The 24,900-nt window shown below is 55.1% G+C and overlaps 4 protein-coding genes across 8 annotated transcripts; 1 reads left to right on the top strand and 3 right to left on the bottom strand.

Annotated features, from left to right (window-relative positions):
• Nucleotides 1–4,676: 4,676 nt before the first annotated feature.
• On the bottom strand, nucleotides 4,677–9,568 carry RING1 (ring finger protein 1). Its single transcript, XM_010357860.2, has 7 exons — nucleotides 8,756–9,568; nucleotides 8,498–8,634; nucleotides 7,598–7,758; nucleotides 7,254–7,469; nucleotides 5,842–6,231; nucleotides 5,389–5,662; nucleotides 4,677–5,095 (listed from the first exon to the last, which is right to left on the bottom strand). The coding sequence occupies exons 2-7, from the start codon at nucleotides 8,573–8,575 to the stop codon at nucleotides 4,994–4,996; spliced, it is 1,221 nt and encodes a 406-aa protein (XP_010356162.1). The 5' UTR covers nucleotides 8,576–8,634; nucleotides 8,756–9,568; the 3' UTR covers nucleotides 4,677–4,993.
• Nucleotides 9,569–10,583: 1,015 nt separating this feature from the next.
• Nucleotides 10,584–12,959, bottom strand: HSD17B8 (hydroxysteroid 17-beta dehydrogenase 8). Its single transcript, XM_010357865.2, has 9 exons — nucleotides 12,681–12,959; nucleotides 12,278–12,495; nucleotides 12,060–12,176; nucleotides 11,858–11,950; nucleotides 11,672–11,757; nucleotides 11,485–11,569; nucleotides 11,239–11,281; nucleotides 10,966–11,040; nucleotides 10,584–10,777 (listed from the first exon to the last, which is right to left on the bottom strand). Exons 1-9 carry the CDS (start codon nucleotides 12,730–12,732, stop codon nucleotides 10,761–10,763), a joined length of 786 nt encoding a protein of 261 aa, XP_010356167.1. The 5' UTR covers nucleotides 12,733–12,959; the 3' UTR covers nucleotides 10,584–10,760.
• A 4-nt stretch (nucleotides 12,960–12,963) lies between these two features.
• On the bottom strand, nucleotides 12,964–16,595 carry SLC39A7 (solute carrier family 39 member 7). 2 transcript variants are annotated; one of them, XM_010357861.2, is made up of 8 exons: nucleotides 16,463–16,595; nucleotides 15,746–16,160; nucleotides 15,489–15,657; nucleotides 15,277–15,330; nucleotides 14,969–15,139; nucleotides 14,699–14,839; nucleotides 14,293–14,489; nucleotides 12,964–13,857 (listed from the first exon to the last, which is right to left on the bottom strand). In XM_010357861.2, the coding sequence occupies exons 2-8, from the start codon at nucleotides 16,154–16,156 to the stop codon at nucleotides 13,585–13,587; spliced, it is 1,416 nt and encodes a 471-aa protein (XP_010356163.1). In that variant the 5' UTR covers nucleotides 16,157–16,160; nucleotides 16,463–16,595; the 3' UTR covers nucleotides 12,964–13,584. The 2 variants fall into 2 exon arrangements, with proteins under 2 accessions (XP_010356163.1, XP_010356164.1); XM_010357862.2 differs by having other exon boundaries at nucleotides 15,746–16,534.
• On the top strand, nucleotides 16,577–23,791 carry RXRB (retinoid X receptor beta). Of its 4 annotated transcripts, none has more exons than XM_030928357.1 (10): nucleotides 16,577–17,156; nucleotides 17,966–18,213; nucleotides 18,922–19,078; nucleotides 19,451–19,630; nucleotides 20,779–20,951; nucleotides 21,348–21,477; nucleotides 21,682–21,814; nucleotides 21,930–22,021; nucleotides 22,334–22,439; nucleotides 22,554–23,791. In XM_030928357.1, the coding sequence occupies exons 1-10, from the start codon at nucleotides 16,922–16,924 to the stop codon at nucleotides 22,699–22,701; spliced, it is 1,602 nt and encodes a 533-aa protein (XP_030784217.1). In that variant the 5' UTR covers nucleotides 16,577–16,921; the 3' UTR covers nucleotides 22,702–23,791. The 4 variants fall into 4 exon arrangements, with proteins under 4 accessions (XP_030784217.1, XP_030784216.1, XP_010356169.1 ...); XM_030928356.1 differs by having other exon boundaries at nucleotides 21,918–22,021; XM_010357867.2 differs by lacking the exon at nucleotides 17,966–18,213.
• The last annotated feature ends 1,109 nt before the right edge of the window (nucleotides 23,792–24,900 follow it).

Genomic DNA, 24,900 nt, shown 5'->3' with positions numbered 1-24,900 from the left:
ATGGCTCATCAAATAGGGGTGCTGGGTGTAGTGTGAGCACCTGAGGCAGGAAGAACCCAGCAGCCCTCTGGGAGAACCCAGCAGCCTCTGGGGGTAGGGTGGGAAGAGTTGGGGGACTAGGATTTGATGGTAGGGGGTTGTCATGGAGATCTCTGGAGATTAAGTTATCTATTTTTTTTCCATTTTTATTTTTATAAAAGAATCCTTAAGGGCATTTTTTTTTCTTTGTTTGTTTTGTTTGGAGATAGAGGTTCACTCTGTCTCCCAGGCTGGAGTGCAGTGGCATGATCTCGGCCACTGCAAACTCCGCCTCCCAGGTTCAAGTGATTCTCATGCCTTAACCTCCTGAGTATCTGGGATTACAGGCATGGGCCACCATGCCTTGCTAATTTTTGTGTTTTTTGTACAGCTAGCATTTTGCTATGTTGGTCAGGCCTGTCTTGAACTCCTGGCCTCAAGTAATCCACCTACCTTGGCCTCCCAAAGTGTTGGAATTACAACCATGAGCCATCATGTCCAACCTAAGCTATCTCTTTAAAATGATCCTTCAAGAAGGTCCCAAGGAGTCTAATCCATCCACGACAACAGCAGGTCTGAGACAGGCTGGTGAAATTTCTCCAATGAAGGACAGAAGATGGAAAAGTGCCCCAGGACCTCTTACTCATATAAAAAAACAAAATTTTTTAAGACACTTAAAAGTATGGATTCTTTTCTAAGAAACAGAGGAAACTTTTCCTGGCCTGGGAGCTCCCTCAGGTATTGGCACTTTGGTCTAGAGTGAAGTGGACCTGGGCATTCCAGCTTTGAGTGGGTTCAGGGGAGACACTCAAGCTACCCCTTATGGTTACTCTGAAGGTCATTGTGCTCTGTTATGCTTCCCATAGGTGGAGGAAGTCTGTCTCTGAGGCTGCCCTGCCACGCTTATAGAGCGCTGCAGGCTGGGGGCAGTGATGCAGCCACAGGGGCTGTGATTCCCTGTCTCCCCACTGTGTTCATCTCTTTCCTCCCCATGTATGAGGCCTGGTGTCACGGCAGGTGGGTGTTCCAAGTGAAACCACAGTCACAGAGGCAAGCAGTAGAGCCTGTCCCTGATGTGGCCCTGGTGATGCTGCACCAGACTGGGGCTGTATCAGAAACTGTGCCTGTAGCCTTTGCTTCTGCAGACTTGCTGGTGCTGCACCAGCCCTGAGCAATGTCCTTGCCTCACTGGTCAGAAGCCTTTGCTTCTGCAGACTTGCTGGTGCTGCACCAGCCCTGAGCAAAGCCCTTGCCTCACTGGTCACTGTGATGGGGACGCCCCCAGGTATGGTTCTGCTGCTGGTGTTACAGGTTGGAGTGGGGGTCAGCACCCTCATCTACCACAAGAAGGCTCAGGTGGCACAGACGTAAGGCTGCTTGCCTGTGTGTAGAGTGGCAGGCTGCAGCGGGCTGGAGCTCTGGGGAGAAGCCCTTGCCACACTGGAAGCAGTGATTGGGTTCAGGCAGGTGTGTGCTCCAGTGCTGGGCCAGGTGTGAGCTGTGGCAAGAGCTGTGGCCACACTTTCTGCAGGAAGAGGGCCTATCACCTGTGTGAAAGTGTTCATACAGGGCCAGGTGGGCCCCTTGGCTGAAGCACTTCCTATATTAGGGGGAGGGGAAGGGTCCCTTGCCCAGGCTGTGCAGAGAGAGGTGAGAGCAGTGGGAAGAGACTCCACATTCCAGGCAGGAAATTTGAGTGGATTTGTGGGTGGAGATGGGGTCCCTGGTAGGGGAGTTGGGGAAGGGTCGGTTGTGACAGCTGGCAGGTAAAGGAGTGCCATAGTAGGTAGAGGGCTGGGTCTCTCCCCTCTTCTCCTCCTCCTTTTCCTTTGCTCCCAGCCTGCAGGGAGAGGGGAAAGAGGTGAGAGCAGCATGGGGGAGGAGGAAGCAGAGGAGACAGAGGTGGGAGAGGAGAGGCTAAGCCCCACATCCAACTGAAGAAGTGGTTGGCAGTTTCAGCAGTGCCTCCCTCCTCGCTGAGGTGGATTGTGAAGGTGGAGAAACCCAGAGTACAGCCTCCTGTGAGCAACTTACCAGGGCGTTGAGGGCTGCCAGGCGAGGACAGGGCCCTCAGAGTCAGGCCTTGCCTGGGCAGGGGTCTCCTGGGGGAACTTTCCCTCAGGCCCCTGAGGCTCTGGGCTCCAGAGCTCAGCTTCTGCGTTCAGATACACAGTCTGTTCTGCTTTGGAGACGGAGAAGCCTGAGAGAGGTAAAATCGTGCTGGGTGGTAGATAGGGTAAGGGAGAGGGAGCTTCCCCCCATCTCCCTCACCCACTGCAGAAAGGCTTCTCTGTTTCCTTCCCCAGCCCAGTCCCACCTCCTCTGTGAGGCTGCTCCTAACCTCCCCAATGGCCCACAGTGATCCTCCTGCTTGGGGGTCACAGAGCCCCCCACACGGGCCCTTTGCCATTCTTTATACTATAAGGCAAGGTGGTAACATTTTGTGGTGCATCTTCTGCAGTGTCCTCAGCCTTGTGAGAACATCAGAAGCACACGGAGACTTGGGAAAATGCAACTGCTGGCCCCACCTCCAGTTTCTCAAACAGCCGATCTGGGGTGGGGCCCAAGAATTTGCATTTCTAACAAGTTCCCAGGCGATGCTGATGCTGCTAGTCTGGGATCCACACTGGGAGACCCACTGATCTGTTAGGCATGAAACTTTACTTGTATTATCTCTAAATTCTCAGGGCAACCTGTTATTCTCCCCCATTTTGCAGGTGAAGAAACAGAGGGAAGACCCAGTGCCTTGTGCAAGGTCGCTCAGTTTCTAAGCGGCAGAGCTGATTTGAACTCAGGTTTGTCTGACTCCAACACTGTATCGACCCTCCTTCCTCTACCCTGTTCCTCTGCATTGTCAACTATTCCACATGTATCTTGTTCCTCAACAAAATAGTAACGTTTTCTTTTGCACACTTTGTATCTCTCACCTTGCCTGACCCAGTAACCCAGGCTTGATTGGGAGGGACTGAAGGACTTGGAAAGGAAATGCCCCGGTGGAGCCAGGATGGAAACGGGTTCCTGTGTGTCTCCCACATGGTGTTACCTAAATATACAACCATGTCTGTGAGGTTCAGTTATGGAGGTAGGAGGGCGAAAGAGCACTCGCACCAGGCGGTGGGGGTGAGGGGGGCACGAAAGGAAATGTGATAAATAGAGAGGGGGGCGTGTGGGGCCAAGGTGAAGACTGGGGACCCGTGAGGCGGCAGGCTGTTTCAGAGTGAAGGCGGGGCGGGCAGCAGAGACAGAGAAGAGGCTGCCGGGTGGTCAGGGCTGGGGAGGACAAGGAGGGTGAGGACAATCCCAGCAGCTCTTGGAGCCAGAAGTCAGGTTAACTCCAGACTTTCGGCTTCCACTTCAGTGTCTCGCCCGACTCCTCCCCACCTGCTTCTTTACCCTGAAACTCCAGGAACAACGCCCATCTGCCTCCCACTACAACTTCCCCTTATACCATTCACCTCCTGGATGCTTGGGGTCCGGGAGGAGGGGAGTCAGGATCACGGGTTCCAGGGAAGTGGGTGTAGAAAGGGGCTCCTATGAGGGTAGAAGTGGGTGTTGTCTGCTTCTGCAGGCAAGGGACCAGCCAGCCCAACTGGTCCGCAGTACTTGCTGGGGCTGGAGGATGCCCACCTGCATCTGCGGGATTGAGGGTACTGGGGAGGAGGCCGAACAAACAAGAAATCCCAAGGGTGGAGAAGGGAGCCGTCGGATCGGCGGGCGGGCCGCCCAGCTGCGGAACTGGGAGGGTCAAGCGGGCTTTAGGGGGAAACACGGCAGGCTCCTCTGCCAGTGAGACAGAGAACTGAGCAAGGGGGAGGAATCTGGGGCCGGAGGGGCTGGGGGTACCGAGAGCAGAGGAAACAGGAAGTGAGGGGCAGAGAGGTTACGGGCGGTGGAAGGAACAGCGGTCGGTTCTGGAGAGGCGGTTCATCTGCCCCGAATCCCTCCACCGCCTCGGACCGGGAGTGCAGTCGTGCGCCCCTGTCCCTTCAGCCTCAGGCTTGGTGCCCAGCCCCGCTCGCGGAACTCGAGGCCGGTAAGGCAGCCGCGGCTTTCCTTGATGCCCCCACTCTTCCGCTCTCAGCCGCTGCCTGCAGGAGCACAGAACTACAGTTCCCGGGCGGCCCTCCCTCCGCTCAGCCCCGCCGCCCGGCGGGCAAAGGCTGTGCACTCGCACTCCTAGTCCGCAGCCCAGCCTGCCCTTTTTTGGGAGGTGGCCCAGGGACCGGGATGTGGAACAGGGAGCTCCTCCGCAGCCCTCCCCACCTTGCTCCCTCTTTCCAGCTATAGAAACCAGCTGCTCGCAGTGATTTCCAAACATCACGGTCCTTCCCGCATCTACAAACATCCCTTTCTCTTTTGAGCCATTTTCCTGCTTTCCCTTTAGTCTTGGAACCCTGGATTTCAGCCTGGGCGACTCAAGTTTTAGGGGGAAGTTTGGGGTCCGACTTGGCACTTGTTTATCCTGTCTTCCAGCTTCATAGATGGTTCCTATTTTCATACATATTTGCTAATTTGGAGTTTCCGACGACATATCGTGAATAATCCGACATTTTCTCCCCATTTCCAAGGCTGATTTTACATTATTTCTAGGCCTCCCTCCCCAATCTATTTCCCTTTTTCTTCTACACCCCTGATAAACAGACACACGGAACTGCAGGTTTCAAAGAGGAAAAAAGCACGTTTGTTGTTGGTAGGAGGGCGTGAAGGGGAGGGTTCTTCACCTTCTCCAACACCTTGTATAGATGGGAGGTTGCAGGGCAATAGAAAAGGCAGCAGATGGGGGCGTGTTTTGCCCCACTCTGTACAATATAGAAGAATCTCATATAGATACTTTGTATAAAAGCCACGTGTCCTCATTTGTGTCCTCTTGTTGGCGGGCTGGGCTGGGGATACTGGGGGACAAAGAAGCTGGGGTGATGGACCAGGACACAGGGATACCCCATGGTCCCCTTCCTCTGGCTGTCCCCTGGTGGGGTCACTTTGGATCCTTGGTGGGAGCGTAGCACAGCTCCAGTGGCCGGGACACCTTCCAGAATTTCTCATTCACCAGCTCCAGGGTCAGCGAGCCATTCAACGTCTGAGGAGGGGGTAAAAGGGGGAGAGGAGGAAAAGAGAGAAGAAAGTTGGAGAAGATGGAAAAGGAAATGAATGAGAAGCAAAAGGTGGAAGGGAGGAAGAAAAAAAAAGGAATAAAAAAAGGGATGGGGCAAAAAAGGACATGGATGATGGGAAAGGAGTAGGGCCATAGAAAGAGATGGGGGATATACAGGGGAAGAGTGCTGATGAGTTAGACCAGGCTCATGGTTCTATGTGGTCCAGATCACCCTCCCTCCTCTCCCCTCTTCTACCACTGCCCTCAGAAGCTCTCACCGTGAACGCCCCGCCTCCAGGTGCGATGTAGATGGTGTACTGCTTTTCACTGACGCCCTCCAGGCTGGGCAAAGCAGGCTCCTCAGGACCGTCACCTCCTCCGGCACCCCCGCCCTCCCCGCCACCCCCATCAGGTCCTCCGGTGTCAGAGGCGCCCCCTCCAGGCCCTCCTGGCTCCCCTGCTTCCTGCTGCTGCCTCCGCTCGAGGGCAATGCGCAGGGCCAAGTACTTGGAGAGGTGGTCCACTGTGGCATTCCCAGTTGTCTTCACATACCTGGAGTGGGAGGGAGGACAGGCTTAGAGCCAGGACGCCTCAGATGGGGACTGGAGGTAGGGGCTTTCCAAAATGCATTCTGGGTTGGGGTAGTATTTTGGGTTTGGGCAAAACCCACTTCTGATGGAAATCTGTGATCTTTGGTTTCTCAGTGGTTGGGGAAGGACAGGGCTCCTCACCTAGTCTGGCAGTATTCTCCCTTCTCCACGAGCAGGGGGTGGGGCCGGAACACGAGCTCAATTTCTCCACCTGGCTCTGGGGGGCTGGGGGCCCCAGGAGGGCTTGGGGGGCCCAGCGTTCCCCCTCCCAGAGTCCCTCCCCGGTCACCAGAGTCTTCCGAACCGGCACCCCCACCCACCCCACCAGTGCCCCCTCCCCCTGTCCCTACACTGCTCCCCCCGGCGCCCCCTCCACGGGGTCGCTTGGGAGCAGGGCCTGGGGCAGAGTCAGGGGCGGAGTCTGAGCTCACATCTTCTCCATCCCCTTCTCCCTCCCCGGGCTCTCCTTCCCCCCCACTCATCGTTGTGGTCTGATCTGACCCGGGTATCGGCCGCCTCACACGCTGGGCCCTGTAGAAGCAAGTGATTAAGGTTAGAAAGCATCCAGGATAAAGGGCTTAGAATTTAAACTTCAGAGAATTAAGAGATAAGAAAAATCCTCATGATGATACCTAACATTTATTAAACACTAACTGTGTGCTAAGCACTCTGCTAAGTGTTTTGCACCAATCCCCTCACCTAATACAATGAATCCTATGACACAGGTAAAATTATATTATCTCTATTTTATGGCTGAGGAAACTGAGGCTTAGAGAGGTTAAGTAACTTGTTAGCGATCATAGGCTGTCACCTCTCAAAGTGTGGTAGCAGCACAGACATCCCCTGGGAGTTTGTGAAATGCAGACTCTCGGGCCCAACTGTAGACCTACTGAATCAGAGTTTGCATCTGAAGAAGATCTACAAGTAATTTGGATACACATGAAAGACTGAGAGATGCTGGCCTAGGAGGTGATTTAACTTCCAGCAGTATAAATCCAGAGCTTATTCTCAAAATCGCTCTACTGTTCTAACTTCTAGAAAGTCAAGAGGTAAACTGTATTTTTCCTTCTATTTTTTTTGAGAGTGGGCCTTGTTCTTTCGCCCAGGCTGGAGTGCAGTGCTGTGATCATGGTTCACTACAGCCTCCACTTCCTTCCTAGTCTCAAATGATCCCCTTACTTCAGCCTCTCAAGTAGGTAGGACTACAGGCATGTGCCACCATGCCCAGCTAAATGTTTAATTTGTTGTAGAGATGAGGTTTCCCTATGTTATTCAAGGTGGTCTCAAACTCCTGGGCTCAAGTGATCCTCCCATCCTCACCTCCCAAAGTGCTGGGATTACAGATGTGAGTCACTGTGCCCAGCCCTGTATTTTTCTTAAGAATAGCAATGCCAGTTGTTTACTAAGAAACTGCAATTTACACCCATGATTTCCAGCCCTAATGATCAGTCTGTGGTCAGCTCTTAGGATGCTGAGGCTTAGAAGCTAGCAGGCAACAAAGACTGACCCACGGACCCATCCCACCACTCCTGCTTCTCTCCTGACCCTCACACCTGTGCATGGCCTGCATTCGTAGCCCCTCCTCAATGCTGGAGCTCAATGCCTGCTGGTTGTGCAGGCGGCTCAGGCGGATAAGCACTCGATCTTGATGGGCCTCATATTCCTCCCGGCTAGGATAGATCTTAGAGATCAGGGCATCAAAGTTGGGGTCTGGCCGTAGGGATCGCTTGGATACCAGCTTCTTTCGGCAGGTAGGACACTCCTTGTTCCTGGGGTAGAAGAAGGGAAGCCCTGAGTGGTCAGTCAAGGCAACTGAAGCCTAAGCTGAACCAAGACCAGTGAGAGGGCCCTAACTTTGTACCCCTTCATCTCATCGCAAACATGTCTCTCCTATTACCCGCTCCGTAGGGCTGTGACAATGCAGTCAGAGCAGAATCTGTGGAGGCACTCCTTGGTGGTCATCGTATTCTTCAGCATGTCCAGGCAGATAGGGCACATGAGTTCTGAATGCAGTGACCGAGGGGAAACAGCAATCTCTGTGCCATCCATTATGGCTTCCTGGAGGCATCCGTGAGTAGAAAGGTGGTGTGGGTTAGAGGGAAAGGGGTTTTAGAAACAGCAGCCCATAAAATAAGAGTTTTGAAAAATACAGTGAGAAGGCAGAATCTGGGTACCCATGCTGGTCTCTAGATTCGAGACAAGAATTCTGAGAAAGGGAAGGACTGATGACTTGGAGCAAATGGAGAAAAGACAGACTTTAGTGTCCATTAACTAAGAGTAGGAGCTTTGGAATAGGAGGATCTGAGGTGGCTAAGTGGCCTAGGAGTGAAGATGGCACAAATCTGTAGCTGGGAAAAACTATTCGACAAAAATTTTTAAAGTCCTGGTGCTACCTGTATTAGAACCCCATAGGGTGCCTGTTAAAAATTCAGATTCTGAGAACCCAATCCACTACTGAATCAGAATATTGGGGAGCATGAAGCTCTGCTTTTAATAAACTCTCAAGGTGAGTCTTATACGCACTGACTTGTAATACTGAATGAGGAACAGGGAAGGTAATTTTTGTGTTTGCGATCTTTCAAATGAAGACAATAATACTTGCTCCACCTCTCTGGCAGGACTGTTTTGAGGATTAAATGAGGTAAATGCGAAATGCTTTGGAAAGATTAAGGTGATTCAAAGATAGGGCCAGGCAGGGCAGAATAGAGCAAATTATGGAAAAGAAGCTGTGTGATGGGGTCTGTGGATGGAGGGGTTTGCGGGAGGGGGTAAGCCTGAAAGGGAGAATGCCTGTCACCTGCGGGGTCCGGTGCAGCTCATACAGACTCAGTTCCCACGTTTTGCTGGCATTCTGGGCATTCGCCGGCGTCGTCATGGTGACCGGGCACAGACCACCCCACCAGGGCTCTACAACCGAGGAGGAGGCGAGGAAGGCTGGGGGTGGGGGAAAGGGGAGGAGGGCGTTAGGGGGGGCCGCCCCTCGCACAGACCCCGCCCCTCCAGAAGCGCTCCTCTCCGCCCCCGCTCCCGCCCCCGCGCCGGCACTGCCCCTCACCCAGCTCCAGCCGTTCGCGCTCCCGCCGCCGCCGCGCCCCTCTCTAGGCCCGGGCTCCTGCGCCAAGTTCGCTGGGTCCGCAACCGCTGCTCAGACAGCAGCTCCCGCCACCGCCGCCGCCATGGCCCGGGCGCTGGGGCCCTACGTCACTTCCGCCTGCTCCTCCGCTACACCCGCCCCCCACCCCCCCCGCCGGCGGAGACGTCACCCGCCATTCGCGGCGCGGGTGGGACGGGACGTGGACGCCGAGGTTCTCCCGCCCACGGGACGAGCTCGTCCCACGTGAGGATCCTACGTCCCGGGAGTTCTGCGCCACTTAGGGAACCACGGTCTCCGCCCCCGGCCCAGCACCGTCGCGCGGCCACCAACCTTAGCCTCGGTTCCCTTCCAGAGGCCCCTACCCGGGGCCTCAGCTCCAGGGGGCGGGGCCTGGAATATCTGGCACCCCAGGAGGGGACAGAGGGCTCCTGAAAAGGGCTACCTCCCCCACTCTGCGTACCCTGGCGACTCTGGGGATCAACCCCCCTTACTTCTCCGTAACCCCCATTCCAGGATTCCGGGGAAAAAGGCTGCAAAAGATCCTCTGCCGCTTTTGCCCTCTAGTCCAGAGAACACACCTAGGTCCCGATGTGCTCGGGATTCCCCTTACCACCCTGGGGACTCCCTCCACCATCCACTTTGGTTCTCCCTAGACCCTCCGACCCGCTCTCCCCCTCGAGGTTTGGGGGCGGCGGCTCGGGACGTCCAGACTCAACTCTCGGCCAGAGCCATAGACTCGAGAATTGCGTTTGGACAATCAGGAGCCGCGGCCCGGGGCGGGGAAGGGAGGGAGGCGCACGGGAGGAACGGGGGGAATGGAGACACCACGCGGAAACAGGGACACACACAACATGGGGCTCCCATTGGGGAGTGGGGGTGCGCGTGTGGGTGGGGTACACAGGGTCAGAATGTCTGGAGTGGGAAGTGGGCAGAAGCCTCTTCCAGGACTCTAGAGTAAACGAAGGGGATGGGGAGGAAAGAGAAGAGGAAGGGGCAGAGCAATCCCCATTGAGTGTAGGGAATGAGAGGGATACGGAGCGGAGCGAGGGGGTAGGGGGCAGTTAGAGACCCTGATGGGCGTCTTGTCCCCGCCCGAGCTGAGGCTCCCGGACTTGGGCTGCGGCTGCCAGGGGGTGGCCTGTCTCTGGGACAAGGCAGCAGTGGGTGCCCTCGCCCCCCACCCCAGTTCCCCCCTACTTCCCTGTTCTCTCCTTCAGTCCGTGGCCAGTTCTTATGTGGGCGCCAGAGTCGATTAGCGCAGACCCCCCTCCCCTTCCTCCTCCTCTTTCCAGCCCCCTCCCTCCTGCTCTCTCCAGCCCCTTTCATCGGCTGGTTCATTCCCCTAATCCTGGCCCCCTCCCCTAATCCCCCCCATCCGACCCCAGGCCGGCTGCAGCTATTGTAAGGTGGAGAGAAAGGGGAGGGGGGGACTCAGAGAAAGGAGAGGGGTGGGGGAGGGCCACCTGTTCCAAGACCCCCTTTCAAGGCCAGACTGGACACCAAGATGGGGCCATGAACAAATCAACCTTGGGGACCATAAGAACCCAGGGAGTTGGGGGGAGGGGACTGGTGCTGCAGAACCAGTGGAAAGGGGTGATGCAGAAACCCCTCCCTCCAAAAAGACCCGGAGTGTCACGCATACACAGTGACACACACTCTTTCCTCTCACACCCGGCGGCGGGGGTTGCCCTGGGAGACCAGGCAGTGAAAGGGAACAATCCTTTGGGAAAGGGAAAGGAGGGGGAGGTGGGGAAGGGTCTGAGGACTTGGACACAAGAAGAACCGGAGGTGGCAGGGAAGAGGATTTGGAATTTATTAGGGTCACAAGCACCCCTGCTTCCCATATTCAGCATTCCTGAGCCATACACTGCCACCCCTTTTGTAGCCTGGGAACTTAGAGTCCTCATCAGCAGGAGGCCAGGCAGAGTGATGGGGGGGTGAGCAGAGTCCAGGGTCCTTGAGGCAGTTACATGAAAAGACCTCCTGGGAGGGGCAGAAACATTTGGACAGATGCATGGGTGTAGAGACAAATGGGATAGGGGGTGCCCACTTTTGTCCCTGGCCTTGGGGACCTCTGCCCTTCCCAGTGGCTCCAGACTCCCCTTACTTGCTTTCTCATATAGTCTGGGTTCTACTTCTCTGCCCTCTCCCTCCCCATGCTGGCCTCATACCAGTGACTTCCACTGAGGCCCCTGTGATGTATCCACTGTCTTCAGATGCCAAGAATGCGACCACATCTGCCACATCTATGAGAATGGTGGGGAGAGGGCAGAATCCTGCTCACTCCTATGGACCCAAAATAGCCATAATCTCCCACCAAAGACATCCCTCCCCACAAACCTCTCCACAGACACCAACCACCAGTCCCGCAGAAAATCCCAAAACCTTGGGGATCTCTTCATTCAGGCCCCCTTCCCAGGGACTCCTCTCCATTCAGTGCTCACCCTCAGGGTCCCCCAAGTATCCCATCGGGATCATTTCAGTAATCTGTAAGGAAATACTCATGTGGGTGAAAGCTTCTTTTATGGATTTTTTTGAAGACTGAGTCTGTGACCCTTTTTTGTCTTCATTCCTCATACATTCATTGAGTATTTAATGTTTGCCAGGAACTGTGCCCAGTATTCTCTCTCTGTGAAGCCCAGAGAGATTGAGTCTCTGAATGATTCCGCCCTCCACCCACAGCCTCCTACCTTGTCCACCACTTTCTGTGGCACTTTCTGTGTCATGGGTGTTACAATGAACCCTGGGAGGACAGAGTTACAGCGGATCCCATGTCTGTGGGAAGGAGAGTGGCTGCTGATTCTGGAGAAGGCTGAATGCTGGTCCCTCCTTCAGACCCCCCAGGTGCTCCCCAGCACCCTCAAGCATCTGACCAACCGTCCAAGCTCCCGGGCTGCAGTCTGGGTCAGCCCAATCACTCCAGCCTTGGATGCTACATAGTTTGTCTGCCCCATGTTCCCCACCTATAGGTGAGTCAGAGATGTGGAATGAGTCAGGAGTCTCAAGGAGGGGTTCTCCTCTCTATGCCACTTGGCTGACTGACCTCATTCAACTCAACCTGACCTTTCCTGTGATGCTACTGATGTTGATGATGGAACCACGACAACCACTGGACACCAGGGCTTGTGCTGCAGCCTGAGTGACTAGGAAGGTACCCTGGCGGGAAAGGGTAACAAGGGAGAAAAGATCAGCTGGGGTGACAGCCCTCCTTCAGCTCCCTCTCCAGGCTAAGGGGGCCAAAAGTAGCACGTTCAGAGATCGCCACCTTGAGGTTGACAGCTATGACTTTGTCCCAGTCATCCTCAGACATGTGCAGCAGAAACTCATCCTGGGTGATGCCCGCACAGGACACAACGACAGATGGTGGGCGAGAAAAGCAGGCCTATGGGAGGGGGAAGTTACGCATCAAAAACCCCCACAAAGAGCCGGGGCAGTGGAGGCAATATTAGAGCTTTAGAGGGGGGAAGGTGGCCTGGCGTTCACCTGCACTTGTTCCAGCAGGCGCCTGGCGGCTCTGGCCTCAGACACGTCAGCCTGGAAGGCAGCGTGCTTCCCTCGGGGCGGCCCCTCCTTGTTCCCTGGCCCGCCCAGCAGCCGCACCGTCTCCTGTGCCGCTGCCCCGTCCAGGTCGCAGGCAGCTACGGTGGCCCCCTCTCCGGCCAGGCGTACACTGACTGCTCGGCCGATGCCGCTCCCCGCACCTGAGGTAGGACAGAACACGGCGGACCGGGCAAGGGGAGGAGGCGGCAGAGATCAGAGGTCACAGGGCAGAAAGTTAGTAAAATGTGGATAAGGGGTCAGAGGTCACAGCAGCCGCAGACTCCAAGGGCAAGCCCCTGACATCACTCCAACACCCCAAACCGCCCCAGGAGAGCACCCCCTCAACCTGTGACCAAGGCCAGTGCGGAGCGGAGCCGGTTCTGGAGCTGAGACGCCATTGCGGCCTGTGGGTGGGTGGGAACCCCAGCACTAAGCCAATCCCAGCGCAGAGGGGGGTGTGGCCAGGGCAAAGCCTGGGCCAATCAAAGACCCGCCAGCCTTAGGCCATCTGCGGCCACCGGCACAGGCCGACCTCCCACCGCGGGGGCGTGGCCACACACTGCTGCTTAGGGGCCCCGGGTGCGGAGAAGACAAGGGGCCCCATTCCCCCCAAAAAGACAAAGACTGCATGTGGGGCGGAAGATCGGAGGAATTTATTTCCGGTTGCCACCCGTCCCCCTCGAGTCAGTGATATAAAAGGAATAGAAACAAAAAAAATCAGGCCATGAGATTACCAACTAACCCTCTCCCACCCCCATCCCCCGGAATCACTCCCAAATTAGGACACATGATTGATGTTTGATGTTTATCCCCGACTCCTCCTGTTACCCTCTCTGTCCAGTACTCTGGTCTTCTCTGAAGCCTCCACCGACTGGTGGGAGAAAGGGAACTGGACCTTGGAGAACTTTCTGTATAGCAACTTGGTTCTCCGAGAACAGGTGGGGTAGGGGACACCAGGTAAGCTGCCATCACCCCCTCTCCCTTCCAACCTTCTTCATGGCACCATTTAGCCTTCCAAACGCAACATGGTCAAGGGGTGCCCAACACTATCATCCCTCTGGCCTCTCATTCTCACCGCTCCAGCCTCTAAGACTGCCAGCCCTTGAAGGCCCTAATGCCAAAGTAACCATTCTCCCAGTCTACAGTTCCTTCCTTTGGCAGATGTCCCTGGCCAGGGCCCCCAACCTCTACACACCACTGACCTGGAGTTAGGGGTAGAAGTTTGGGGCAGGGGTAGTTTATCCCACGCCTCACTCGAGATGGGCAATCAGCACCATCATGACAACTCCCCCCAACAGCCCCAGCACCTCCAGAAGTGACTGCAGTGGTGATGCCTCCCTCAGCAGCTCGGGCAACACAGACACTGTTGCTACGTAGATAAAGCCACCTGCAGTAAATGGCAGGACCCAGCCAGGACCTGCACCACCTGCAACTTCACTGCCCACTGCTCCTCCTTCAGTGAGAAGGGCACAGGCTGTGCCTGCCAGTGCCCCTACTGCTGTCAGTAGCTGCAGACGCATTGCCTGATGGGCAAAAAAGAGAAAAATGCACTCACCAATAGCTAAAGATTATCAGTGGTTTAGAAGTGGCTGGTGGGGTATAGGTATACGGGACATGGATTTGGAAACTAAACATCAAAGTAAAAAGAGAGGAGGGGGCAGTCTAGAATAGACAATTTCTGAAAAATCTTAGAGATCAGAGGTCCTTTCCACAGACTTTCTGATTGAGTAGGCGTGTGTGTGTAAGACTCCACTAAACCATTCAGATGGTTTATAGACCACAGTTTAAGAAATACTGAGCTAAAGCACAAAGTAACCAGAACTTCTTCCCCCTCATTTCTAGAGGACTTGTCAATGACAGCATGAATTGTTTGGAACTAATAAGAGGCTGTTTGGGTTTAGGGTGAGTGCGGAGAAATAAAGGGTTTGAGGTAGCTGTGTTTGGCAGACATCACCAACCTGCTTTTTGCTGCAGCCAGACTGGACCAAGATGGCAAAGTCTCCGACCTCATGGGGCACTTCATGTAGCAGGACAGTCATTGTGGTCAGGATACCTAGTCCCCGACCCCCTCGAAAGGAAGCCCCAATGGCCAGACCATCAGTGAAGTTGTGTGCCAAGTCAGCAGCCAGATTCAGGTACCCCGACACACGCAGGTCTTGTACAGAACGAGAAGAGAAAATGATCAGAGGCCTCCATCACCACTTGTTCCAGTCTTGGTCAGTTATTCTCATACCTCCCCTCAGAGACCACTTCACACCCAGTCCTTTAGTGTTTCCGAAACACCTGCCATTACCCACAGCACATATTCCATGTGATTTGTGATGATGTCCCTTGCCCAAATTTATGACCAACTCTGGCCCTTACCTAAGCCTCTTTTTTCTTCTTCAGCGTTCTGAGGTCTCACTGGCCCATCTTTGGGTACCGTGCTCCCTCCTCGCCTCTTCTGAACCCCCCCTGTTTCCTTTTCTTCTTCTTCTGAGCTCTGCTTCTCCTTGGTAGAACGCTCTGAGGGAAGAAAAGAGTTGGTCAGCATGGAGAACAGATCTTCCAACATGTCCTCTCCCTCCTGAGGGCCAAAAGATGAGATTCTGAGGCAGGCAAGTCAGCTTTTGGGAAAGTTGTTCCTGGTCTCACCTTGTCTTCCATGTCCATGACTTCCATGTGTGTGACTGTGAGCGTGTCCGTGTCCAAGTCCATGACTGTGACCATGTCCTCCTTTCACATGTCTCACAAATTTCTCCACAACAAGAAAGGCAACAATTCCACTGAGAACCCACAGTCCCACAGACAGAATGGGGCCCTGGCCTGGGAATGGAGGCATTGAGACGTTAAAGGAGATGTGCATTACAGACTCCTCCTCCTCAAGTGCAGGAGGTGAGGAACAGGGAGAGACAGACCTTCCCCAGCACCCCAACTCCCATCCCCATCTGTCTCTTCCTCACCACTGTGGGAGTGTCCATGTCCATGTCGCTCCAGAGTGTGGTGAGAATGAGGTTCTGGAAGATGGAGGGAAAACCAGATGAGGGACTATCTGACACAAAGGGTGTGTATTTGGGGGAATATCGAAAGGTCAGGGATCATAAAGGAGAAAGAACCCTTTTCCCCCAAAGAACAAAATAGGTTAGATTTGAGGTAGAAGTCAGAGGTTACTTACCAAGAGCATGAGGAATGAGGTGCAGGAAGGCATCTCCCAGGAGCCCACCGGAAGCAAAACTGAGCAAGATCTGAAGTAGAGAGCGATGCCGGGGAGAGTTTGACTCCACGGGGATAAGGAAGAGGACAAAAAATGGAGCTGCTGAGATCAGCACTGTGGCCCCCAGTGCCTGGTGAGGGAGAGTCAGGGTCAAGTACTGTGGCGTTTCCCAACAATCCAGAACCAGCCCCTCTCTCTCCCATCCCCTGGAGACTCACATAAGCCCAGAGAGTGACAGCATCCAGGTCCTGCTTGATGCCTGGAGCCCCAGACTCCCCATAGCCTCCATGGCTATGCTCATGGTCATGTCCATGTCCTCTGTGGTAGAGGCTCTCATGGGAGTGGCCATGGCTATGGCCATGGTGTAAATCCTCATGTGAATGTCCATAGTCGTGACCGTGGGTATGTCCATGCCAGATGCTCTTGTGAGTGTGGCCATGGCCATGGGCATGGCTGTGGCCATGGTGGAAATCTTCATGTGAGTGCCTGTGACTGTGGCCATGGAAGTCCTCTTGCAGATCGTCGTGCAGGTCGTCATGACCCGCGAGTCCAGCCACCAGAAGCCCCAAGGCCGCCCAGGTCAGCAGTCCCACGGCCACCCAGTGGGGGGCCCCCAGGCCTCTGGCCATCACGCTGACCAGAGGGACAGAGACAGTGACTCCACTTGACTCAACTCTATACCTACACAGGGTCAGCTTTACTCCAATAGCGCCCTCCGTCCACCTCTATGGGCCGCTCTCCCATTCCCTTAAGTTCCCACCTACATTGTTCCCAAGACTAGTTCTCTTTATCCCGAACCCCCTCCCGGATGTAGGGCCCTGGGACACTAGTCTTTCACCAGCCACTTTACAGACTCTCTGGGCCCTCGTCTCTATGACTCATTAGGTAAGGAAAAGGCCTGGAAAGGATGGTAGAGAAAAACAGAGAATTCTCACCAGCTCCGGGATCCTCTCCTTTCCCGGTTTGCTCGGACGTGGCAGTCCCGCCTTCAGCTCCCGCGAGAACAGGAAGTTCCGTTCCACCTTCGTCCTAATGCCTTTACCAATATGGCGGCACTCTGGTAGCGACGAATCCATCCTGCACTGATGCGCATGCGCGAGTGTGGAGGTTATTTGAGGGGAGGGTGGGCGAGGCGGGCTAACAGGCCGGAGGAGACCGCCTCCTCGGTTTCCAACTAGACGAGGGGGCGGGAACTCGCGCCGAGACTTCCCGTCTGTACAAAGATGGCTGCCACATTGGCGCTGTCATTTTGGTACAGAGCAGAGCGACGGGCTTAATTCTACCCAATCCAGGCCAGAGTCTTTCTCTCAGGGGCTTCCTCGTGCTCAGCTACTCCTCCGATCAACCCCTGGGAGTCCCTGGGAGCTCTTCGGTAGCCCTACTCTCAGCCAGGGATGTCTTGGGCCGCTCGCCCGCCCTTCCTCCCTCAGCGGCATGCCGCAGGGCAGTGTGGGCCGGTGGGGGTGCGAAAAGAAATGCATTGTGGGGTCGCGTCCCGGTGGCGGCGGCGACGGCCCTGGCTGGATCCCGCAGCGGCGGCGGCGGCGGCGGTGGCAGGCGGAGAACAACAAACCCCGGAGCCGGAGCCGGGGGAGGCTGGACGGGACGGGATGGGCGACAGCGGGCGGGGTGAGTGTCCCAGCAGAAGGGCAGGCGAGCCAGTAACCGCGTTATCCGCAACCCCTCCCCCACACCCTCCCCTGCTTTTCCTGGCGCTCCCGCCCCCTTGTTTGTAAACACGCGTCCCCTCCCTCCCGAGGGCCTTAGCACCCTCCTCCCCGGGGCGGGGCAGGGAAGGGGAGCTTCCGCCCTCCTAACCGTGACCGCTTGAGGCCTTGGGCACCGGAGGTCGCGGGCGTGGGAAGGGCATGATTCCTCTTAAGCTTCAGGACTTTGGGCGTTTAAAGGCAGAACCTGCGTCGTAGGAGGGGTCTCTTCCGCCTGTCTCTTTCCCCTGCACGCTCTGGCTACCTGGCTTTACGCTGGGAATAGAGGGGCTCGACGGTCTACCCCACGTGTTGCCCCACCCACGAGACAGGTGTGGCTTTAGGATGACCTGGTATTCAAATAGATCGGTTGGAAAATTTTCCTCACCTGAACTATCCTCCTCTCCTTGTCAACTCCCTCCTCTCACCACAATGAGGAGTTATGCTGTGTTTTTTTAGCCAAATATAGCAGTGGGGGGTTGTATATCAATTTTAGTGACACTAATGTTTATTAATAAGTTCTGATAACCACTACCATCGGACCAGCCGGAGTTACATTGTTGTTTGACAGCAGGGTGTCTCTGGACTTGGGGATGGGTGGAGTGGGCTGGGTCCGGCACGGTGGGGTATTAGAGAATTAAAGTCTCTAGTTGGATGTTTGAAGACTCATTTTCTTTTTTTGTCTCTTCTGTCTCTTTTGTGTCTGTGTACCTGTACATACCCCTCCCTCAGACTCCCGAAGCCCAGACAGCTCCTCCCCAAATCCCCTTCCCCAGGGAGTCCCTCCCCCTTCTCCTCCTGGACCACCCCTACCCCCTTCAACAACTCCATCCCTTGGAGGTTCTGGGGCCCCACCCCCACCCCCGATGCCACCCCCCCCACTGGGCTCTCCCTTTCCAGTCATCAGTTCTTCCATGGGGTCCCCTGGTCTGCCCCCTCCAGCTCCCCCAGGATTCTCCGGGCCTGTCAGCAGCCCCCAGGTGAGAGGTTGTGACCAACTTACTGCCTGGCCACTTTCGTTTTCTTGTTTTCCTTGTAACCGAGAATCCGTATGTGAACTTCCCCATGGCCCATTGACCTTCCAGTTCTCTAATCTTGTCAGGCCTGTGGTCTTTGTGAGACCCCTTGCCTTTCCTGAGGTGACTGATCTTTCAGTGCATGCTTCCTCCCCTAAAAGAACCCTAATATTCTTTGTTTTTGTGTGTGTGTGGTTTTTTTTTTTTTTTTTTTTTTTTTTTTGAGATGGAGTCTTGCTCTGTTGCCCAGGCTGGAGTGCAGTGGCACGATCTCGGCTCACTGCAACCTCTGCCTCCTGGGTTCAAGCGATTCTCTTGCCTCAGCCTCCTGACTATCTGGGATTACAGGTGCCTACCACTGCGCCCAGCTAATTCTGATATTCTTGATGTCCTTTTCATCTATCAGTGATTTTCTGCCCTTTTGGTCCCATCTGCTTTCCCAAGACACCTGCCCTTCAGGGTCACTGTGTTGCACAATTTCGGGGGGCCTGTTTATTCTCTTTGGGGTTGTGCTCCAGGGATGGCCCTTCACATAGACTGCAGTGTAAATGACGCCCTCTGGAATGTGCACTGCAGGGCCTTGCTTAGTGGTAGGGAATGATTTCCATCACTTCTGTGAGATTCTCCTTCCCAACAAGTCTTCCTATGACTTCCCTATTTCCCCCATCCCAGATTAACTCAACAGTGTCACTCCCTGGGGGTGGGTCTGGCCCCCCTGAAGATGTGAAGCCACCAGTCTTAGGGGTCCGGGGCCTGCACTGTCCACCCCCTCCAGGTGGCCCTGGGGCTGGCAAACGGCTATGTGCAATCTGCGGGGACAGAAGCTCAGGTATGGGGCTCAGAGGATGAACAGAGAGGGAGAGTCTGGGCCATGTGTCATCACCTGTGGGATTCCCAGGGCTTATGGGGTTTGGTCAGAGCAAGTGACCTCGGGGAGGCCTGATGAGAGTAAAGAAGCTGAAGCTGAGATGTAGGATGCGATTGGGGGGAAGGTCAGAGGGAAAAGGGAGTGCGTGTAGGGTTTCTGAACAGTGGGGAGACTGGGACTGGATCGTCACTCAGCTCCTGGTTCCCTCTCTCTGTATTTGGCAAACGGAGAGGACTTAAACTTTTAAGTTTTGCTAGGGGGAGATTGGAAAGAGACTAAATGGTGAAGCTGTCTCCATGCAACCTTCTTATTGCTCCTCCCGTTTCCCTGTAGGCAAACACTACGGGGTTTACAGCTGTGAGGGTTGCAAGGGCTTCTTCAAACGCACCATCCGCAAGGACCTTACATACTCTTGCCGGGACAACAAAGACTGCACAGTGGACAAGCGCCAGCGGAACCGCTGTCAGTACTGCCGCTATCAGAAGTGCCTGGCCACTGGCATGAAGAGGGAGGGTAAGGACCTGCCCTACCCAGGTGTCTTAGACCACATACCCTTCTCCCCTATCCCACTTAGACTGTGTACGTCTCTGGAAGGCTGGACTGTTCTCTCTCCTCTAGAGGGCGATATTTGATTTCTCTCTCCCTTTGCAGCTCTCCTCCGTACTAGCCTGTTCTGGCCCTTGAGTTTCCCTCTTAATGATTAGGTCTCTGTGGCCTGCACCTATGACCCCTCCCTAGACTGGTCCTAGGATAGAATAACTTTTCCTTACCCATGATGGGCTGTCTCCCCATTTCTAACCTAAGTAGTTCCTCCTCTCTTTCATTCCACGGACCTTCTCTGGTCTCTGTTTCCTGTTATCTGTGATCTTTCCTCTAACTCCTGGGAGTCTGACACTCTTAAGCTTACAGACTTTACTGAAGACCTCAGGGCTTCCCTTCCTTCTCCATCTTATCTTCTTAAGTCAGATTCCTAGGATTCTGAGAGACCCTTTAGAGTACATCTTGGTCAAAATGCCCACTTTAGAGAAGATGAGCCTGAGGCTTGGCTCTCCCAAGGTCATGCAACAAAGGAGTGGCAGGCAGGTTTGGGATCAGAACCCACATCTCTGAAGACCTAGGCCAGTGCTCCTTTCACTGCCTATTTGTTGAATAAGAAGAGCACAAGATTTGTACTCAGACACACTTAGATTAAGTTGTATGACCTGCTATGTAGTATATGAATTTAAGCAAACTAATCTCTTTGAATCCCAAGTTCTTCATCTTTAAAAATGAGAATAAATGCTTCCAGTGTCATTATGATAATTGAATAAATGTTAAAATGTGCTTAGCATGTTTCTTGGCATATTTTATTAAAAAAATTTTTTTTTTCTATCAGCTTTCTCAGGTGAAATCTTGGCATGTTTTTTAGCCATGTAGTAGGCTCTCCATTTAAATTCCTCCCTAATTCTTTTACCTACCTCACCTTTCCAGACTGACTTATCTGCCCTTTTATAACCCTTGCTTCAGGGCTGCCCCCAGTCCACCCTTTCTAGTGACTTCCCCATTCCTATAAATATCTCCCAAGGGCCATGAGATCCTGATGAGGCCGTAAGGGTATTTGTGGAACCCCTTCATGGATGGCTGCTGACTTTCCATTTTTTCTCTCCCCCTTCCCCCTGCAGCGGTACAGGAGGAGCGTCAGCGGGGAAAAGACAAGGATGGGGATGGGGAGGGGGCTGGGGGAGCCCCCGAGGAGATGCCTGTGGACAGGATCCTGGAGGCAGAGCTTGCTGTGGAGCAGAAGAGTGACCAGGGCGTTGAGGGTCCTGGGGGAACCGGGGGTAGCGGCAGCAGTGTGAGTGTTGGGGTCAATCCACTCTCCTTGGTGATAGGGGTTGGGGGAGGCAGTCTAGGTCTGTTCTATATCCCCTCCCCCTTCTTTCCCCTCATAACCTTCCTAACACTACTTGGGACTGGAAGTGCTGCCAAACAAGGTCTTTCAAACCTCTGAGGTGGATGTGATAGCTCCTTCTGTCTCCAATCCCCAAACAACCCACTGGCAGAACCACAGGCATGTCCCAAATAAATAATTGTTTGCACGAATGCCAGAAGAGAAGCCTGACTTACAGGGATTGGTTTGGATGGGGCTCACAGGAAGACTGTATGTAAGAAGGGGTTGTCAAAAGCCTCTTACAAGGGGCTCCCAGCGTATCTCAAAATCTTCCATAACTCTTACCCCTGTCCCCTGCAGCCAAATGACCCCGTGACTAACATCTGTCAGGCAGCTGACAAACAGCTATTCACGCTTGTTGAGTGGGCGAAGAGGATCCCACACTTTTCCTCCTTGCCTCTGGATGATCAGGTCATATTGCTGCGGGCAGGTCAGTGACCTTGGATCCCTTTGACCTCTTGACATTTGACCCCTCTTTGACTTCCCAACCTTTAGTGACCCCAGTGGCCTTACCTTGTGTACTCAGGGAGCCAAACTTGCTGACCTTGCCACCTCTTTTCTCCTTCTCTTCCACTGATGTGCTTTGAATCCCTTGGCCTGATTTCTGGCTCCTGACCCTTGCTGCCCCACCCAGGCTGGAATGAGCTCCTCATTGCCTCCTTCTCCCACCGATCCATTGACGTTCGAGATGGCATCCTCCTTGCCACAGGTCTTCACGTGCACCGCAACTCAGCCCATTCGGCAGGAGTAGGAGCCATCTTTGATCGGTCAGTGGCCCTCGGCTAGGCTGGCATGTAGATAGAGGGGGTGGGGCTATAGGCTGGTCCGTGTCCAAGGCTGGCTGAGCTGTGACCTTTGAGTGACCTGCAGGTCCCTCTCCAGGGTGCTGACAGAGCTAGTGTCCAAAATGCGAGACATGAGGATGGACAAGACAGAGCTTGGCTGCCTGAGGGCAATCATTCTGTTTAATCCAGGTAAGAGGAGGATTACCTTTGTCTCTCAAGGCCAAGGCAACCTTGGAGCCTCCTCTTCTCCGAGACTCCTAAGTTACCCAGCTATCCCCCTCAGTAAGACCCTCAACCTGGAAATCTCCCAACTGGCCAAGGAAAAACCCACATCCACGGATCCATCCCACAAACCCAGTGGGCCCTGCTTCCCTTGCCAGGCCTCTGGTAAAGGGCAAGCAAATGCAGCCCGAAAGGGGCATCCTGTGACTGACATCCACACGGCTATCCTGATTTGGTTTGCCTTCATTTCTCTTCCTCCTCTCTTCCCTGCCATCCCAGATGCCAAGGGGCTCTCCAACCCTAGTGAGGTGGAGGTCCTGCGGGAGAAAGTGTATGCATCACTGGAGACCTACTGCAAACAGAAGTACCCTGAGCAGCAGGGACGGTGAGATGGGGCTGGGGGCACTGAGGCTCCCTTGGGAGTGGGGAGTGCTATGTGGATGTGTTCAGGGCCCGTGTGCTTCCAGCTCTCAATCCCCCTCTCCCACCTCCACTCCAGGTTTGCCAAGCTGCTGCTACGTCTTCCTGCCCTCCGGTCCATCGGCCTTAAGTGTCTAGAGCATCTGTTTTTCTTCAAGCTCATTGGTGACACCCCCATTGATACCTTCCTCATGGAGATGCTTGAGGCTCCCCATCAACTGGCCTGAGCTCAGACCCCGACATGGTGCTTCTCACACCGGAGGAGCACACATCCGAGAGGGACTCCAAGCCCTGGGGCAGGGTGGGGGGCCATGTTCCCAGAACCTTGATGGGGTGAGAAGTACAGGGCAGAACCAAGAACATAAACCCTCCAAGGGATCTGCTTGATATCCCAAGTTGGAAGGGACCCCAGATCCCCGTGAGGACTGGTTGTCTCCCTTCAGTGGCCTTGAGTCTCTGAATTTGTCGGGGTCTCCCGTGATTTGGGGTGATTTCTCACCCTCTGTCCTTCCCCCAGCACAAAGCACTGGCCCTGCCTCCAGGACCTTGCTTCCTTCTCATCTTGCCTCATTTTGCTTCCCATCTGAAGAGTGGAAATGGGGAACTCCCCCAGAGGTGGATATTGGGGGGCAGGCCCCCCAAACTGATAGACATGAGAGTAGGGCCTGACAGGCCTTCCTCTTCTCAAATCTGGCAGATGGGGCCCTCTCTGGAAGAGGGAGGGGCCCTGTTACTGTCCAGAGTCTCTTTTTACACTTCACCTCCTTCTGCAGTCAGACTGAGATATAAAAAAGGTGGTGGTGGTGAAGGGGCTGGTGGAGATGTATGAACCGATCTGCTATTTTTAATTTCCTCTGAGGATAGAGACTTGCAGTTAGACTCAAAGAAGTACTGTACTTTCCCAGGTTGACTAAGAAATGCCAGTGGTGGAGGTGGGTGTTTGGGAAAGGCAGGGCCCTGAAATGGCCTGTCCCTAGGGCTCTTCAAGCACTAGCCTTCCCAGCTTTCCCCCCTCTCCATCTCTTCCTGTCTAACTTGGGGAAGGGCCTGGGCTGTGAGGACAGGGCCCCCACAGGGGATGTTTTCGTGAGTGTAGTCCCGGAGGCCTTCCCTTCACAGCTCTCCTCCGGCCCTGGGCACATAGCATAGGCTGGGGACACAGGATCCTGGCCTGAGAATTGAGGGGAGGTGGCCAGCCCGCAGAGGTGGGGTGTTGGGGCTGCATGATTTTTGCCCTGCGTCCTTTCTCTTTGGGGCACCTTTCCCCTCTCACTCATACATAAAATCGCTTTCAAATTAAAATCGCTGTTTTCTGGACTGAGGTGACTATGAGGATGGGCAGCGCCGTTTCAGGCTTGGGGGGGTATCCGGTTGGGAGCTCCGGACGCGATCCCTGGACGCCGCCACCGAGGTTCCCTGGGGCCCAAGAGGTGGACGCAGGGTGGGGGACACAAGGCAAGCTTTGTCGGGGAGGGGGGAGAGGGTGTGCCAGGCTAGGGGCGGGGCCGGCCGGAGGAGGAAGGGGGGCGGTGGATTCTCAAAGGCGCCTTGTTCGCTCGTGCCCTCTCCGCACCAGCGGGCGGCGGCGCCTCGGCTCGCTCCGGCCTTCCCTCCGGCCGCGCTGCGGGCTCCGGGCAGACCCGGCGCCGTGCCTGCCCGTGGGGGCGCACTGGGCGCTAAGCGCTGCGAGCTTCTCAGGCGTTGCCCGCCCGGAGGCGGCCCACGTCCCTGAGTGACCCCATTTCCCTGGACTCTTCCAACCAGAGTCGACTGCTCGCTCATCTTACCACTGCTGCCCCTCTACCTGGGCTCTGGGACTCCCTTACCGCGTCCCCCATGTGCATCTCCTTGGACGTGACTATCCTGTGTTTGTCGGTGGGTTCCAGTAGAACACCTCCCCATACATCCCCCGCCCCAGTTCGTCGCTATCTATAGCCTTGTCTATAAATACCCCCGCCCTGGCCCGCTCTGTAATTACACGGGGCGGGGTGAGGGAAGTAATTATGGAGACCTGATTATGGGTGGGGTGGGGACTGCGACCCCCCAGGCCCGCCTCTCCCCTCCCACTGTGCCCTAAATCCCACCCAGGCCTCTGCTGAAAGGGGGCTCTGGTCCCCCAAGAGGGAGGGAACGGGAGTGGGTGTGTGTGATTGGACGTTTGGGTCCTAGAAAAGGAAGGGGCTAAGGAAGATATTGGGGTTCCCGAAAAGAGAATCTTAGGGTACAGGCCATTGAGATCTACAAGGAGCAGGAGACAGCCAGAGAGAGGGAGGGTTCTTGCCTCCCTCCCCAGGTGGAGACTGAGGGTGGGGTTTCCCCTCGGTGGCTGTGGGCGGGCGGCTGGAGGCAGGGGCCGGGCCGGGGGCGGGGGCGAGGTGGGGGCTCTGGGCGCCAGGGTGGCCGGGGACACACAGAAGCGGCAGCCA

This window comes from Rhinopithecus roxellana, chromosome 4, assembly GCF_007565055.1.
Source record: "Rhinopithecus roxellana isolate Shanxi Qingling chromosome 4, ASM756505v1, whole genome shotgun sequence".
NCBI lineage: Eukaryota > Metazoa > Chordata > Mammalia > Primates > Cercopithecidae > Rhinopithecus > Rhinopithecus roxellana.
This window is presented reverse-complemented; position numbering and strand designations above follow the sequence as displayed.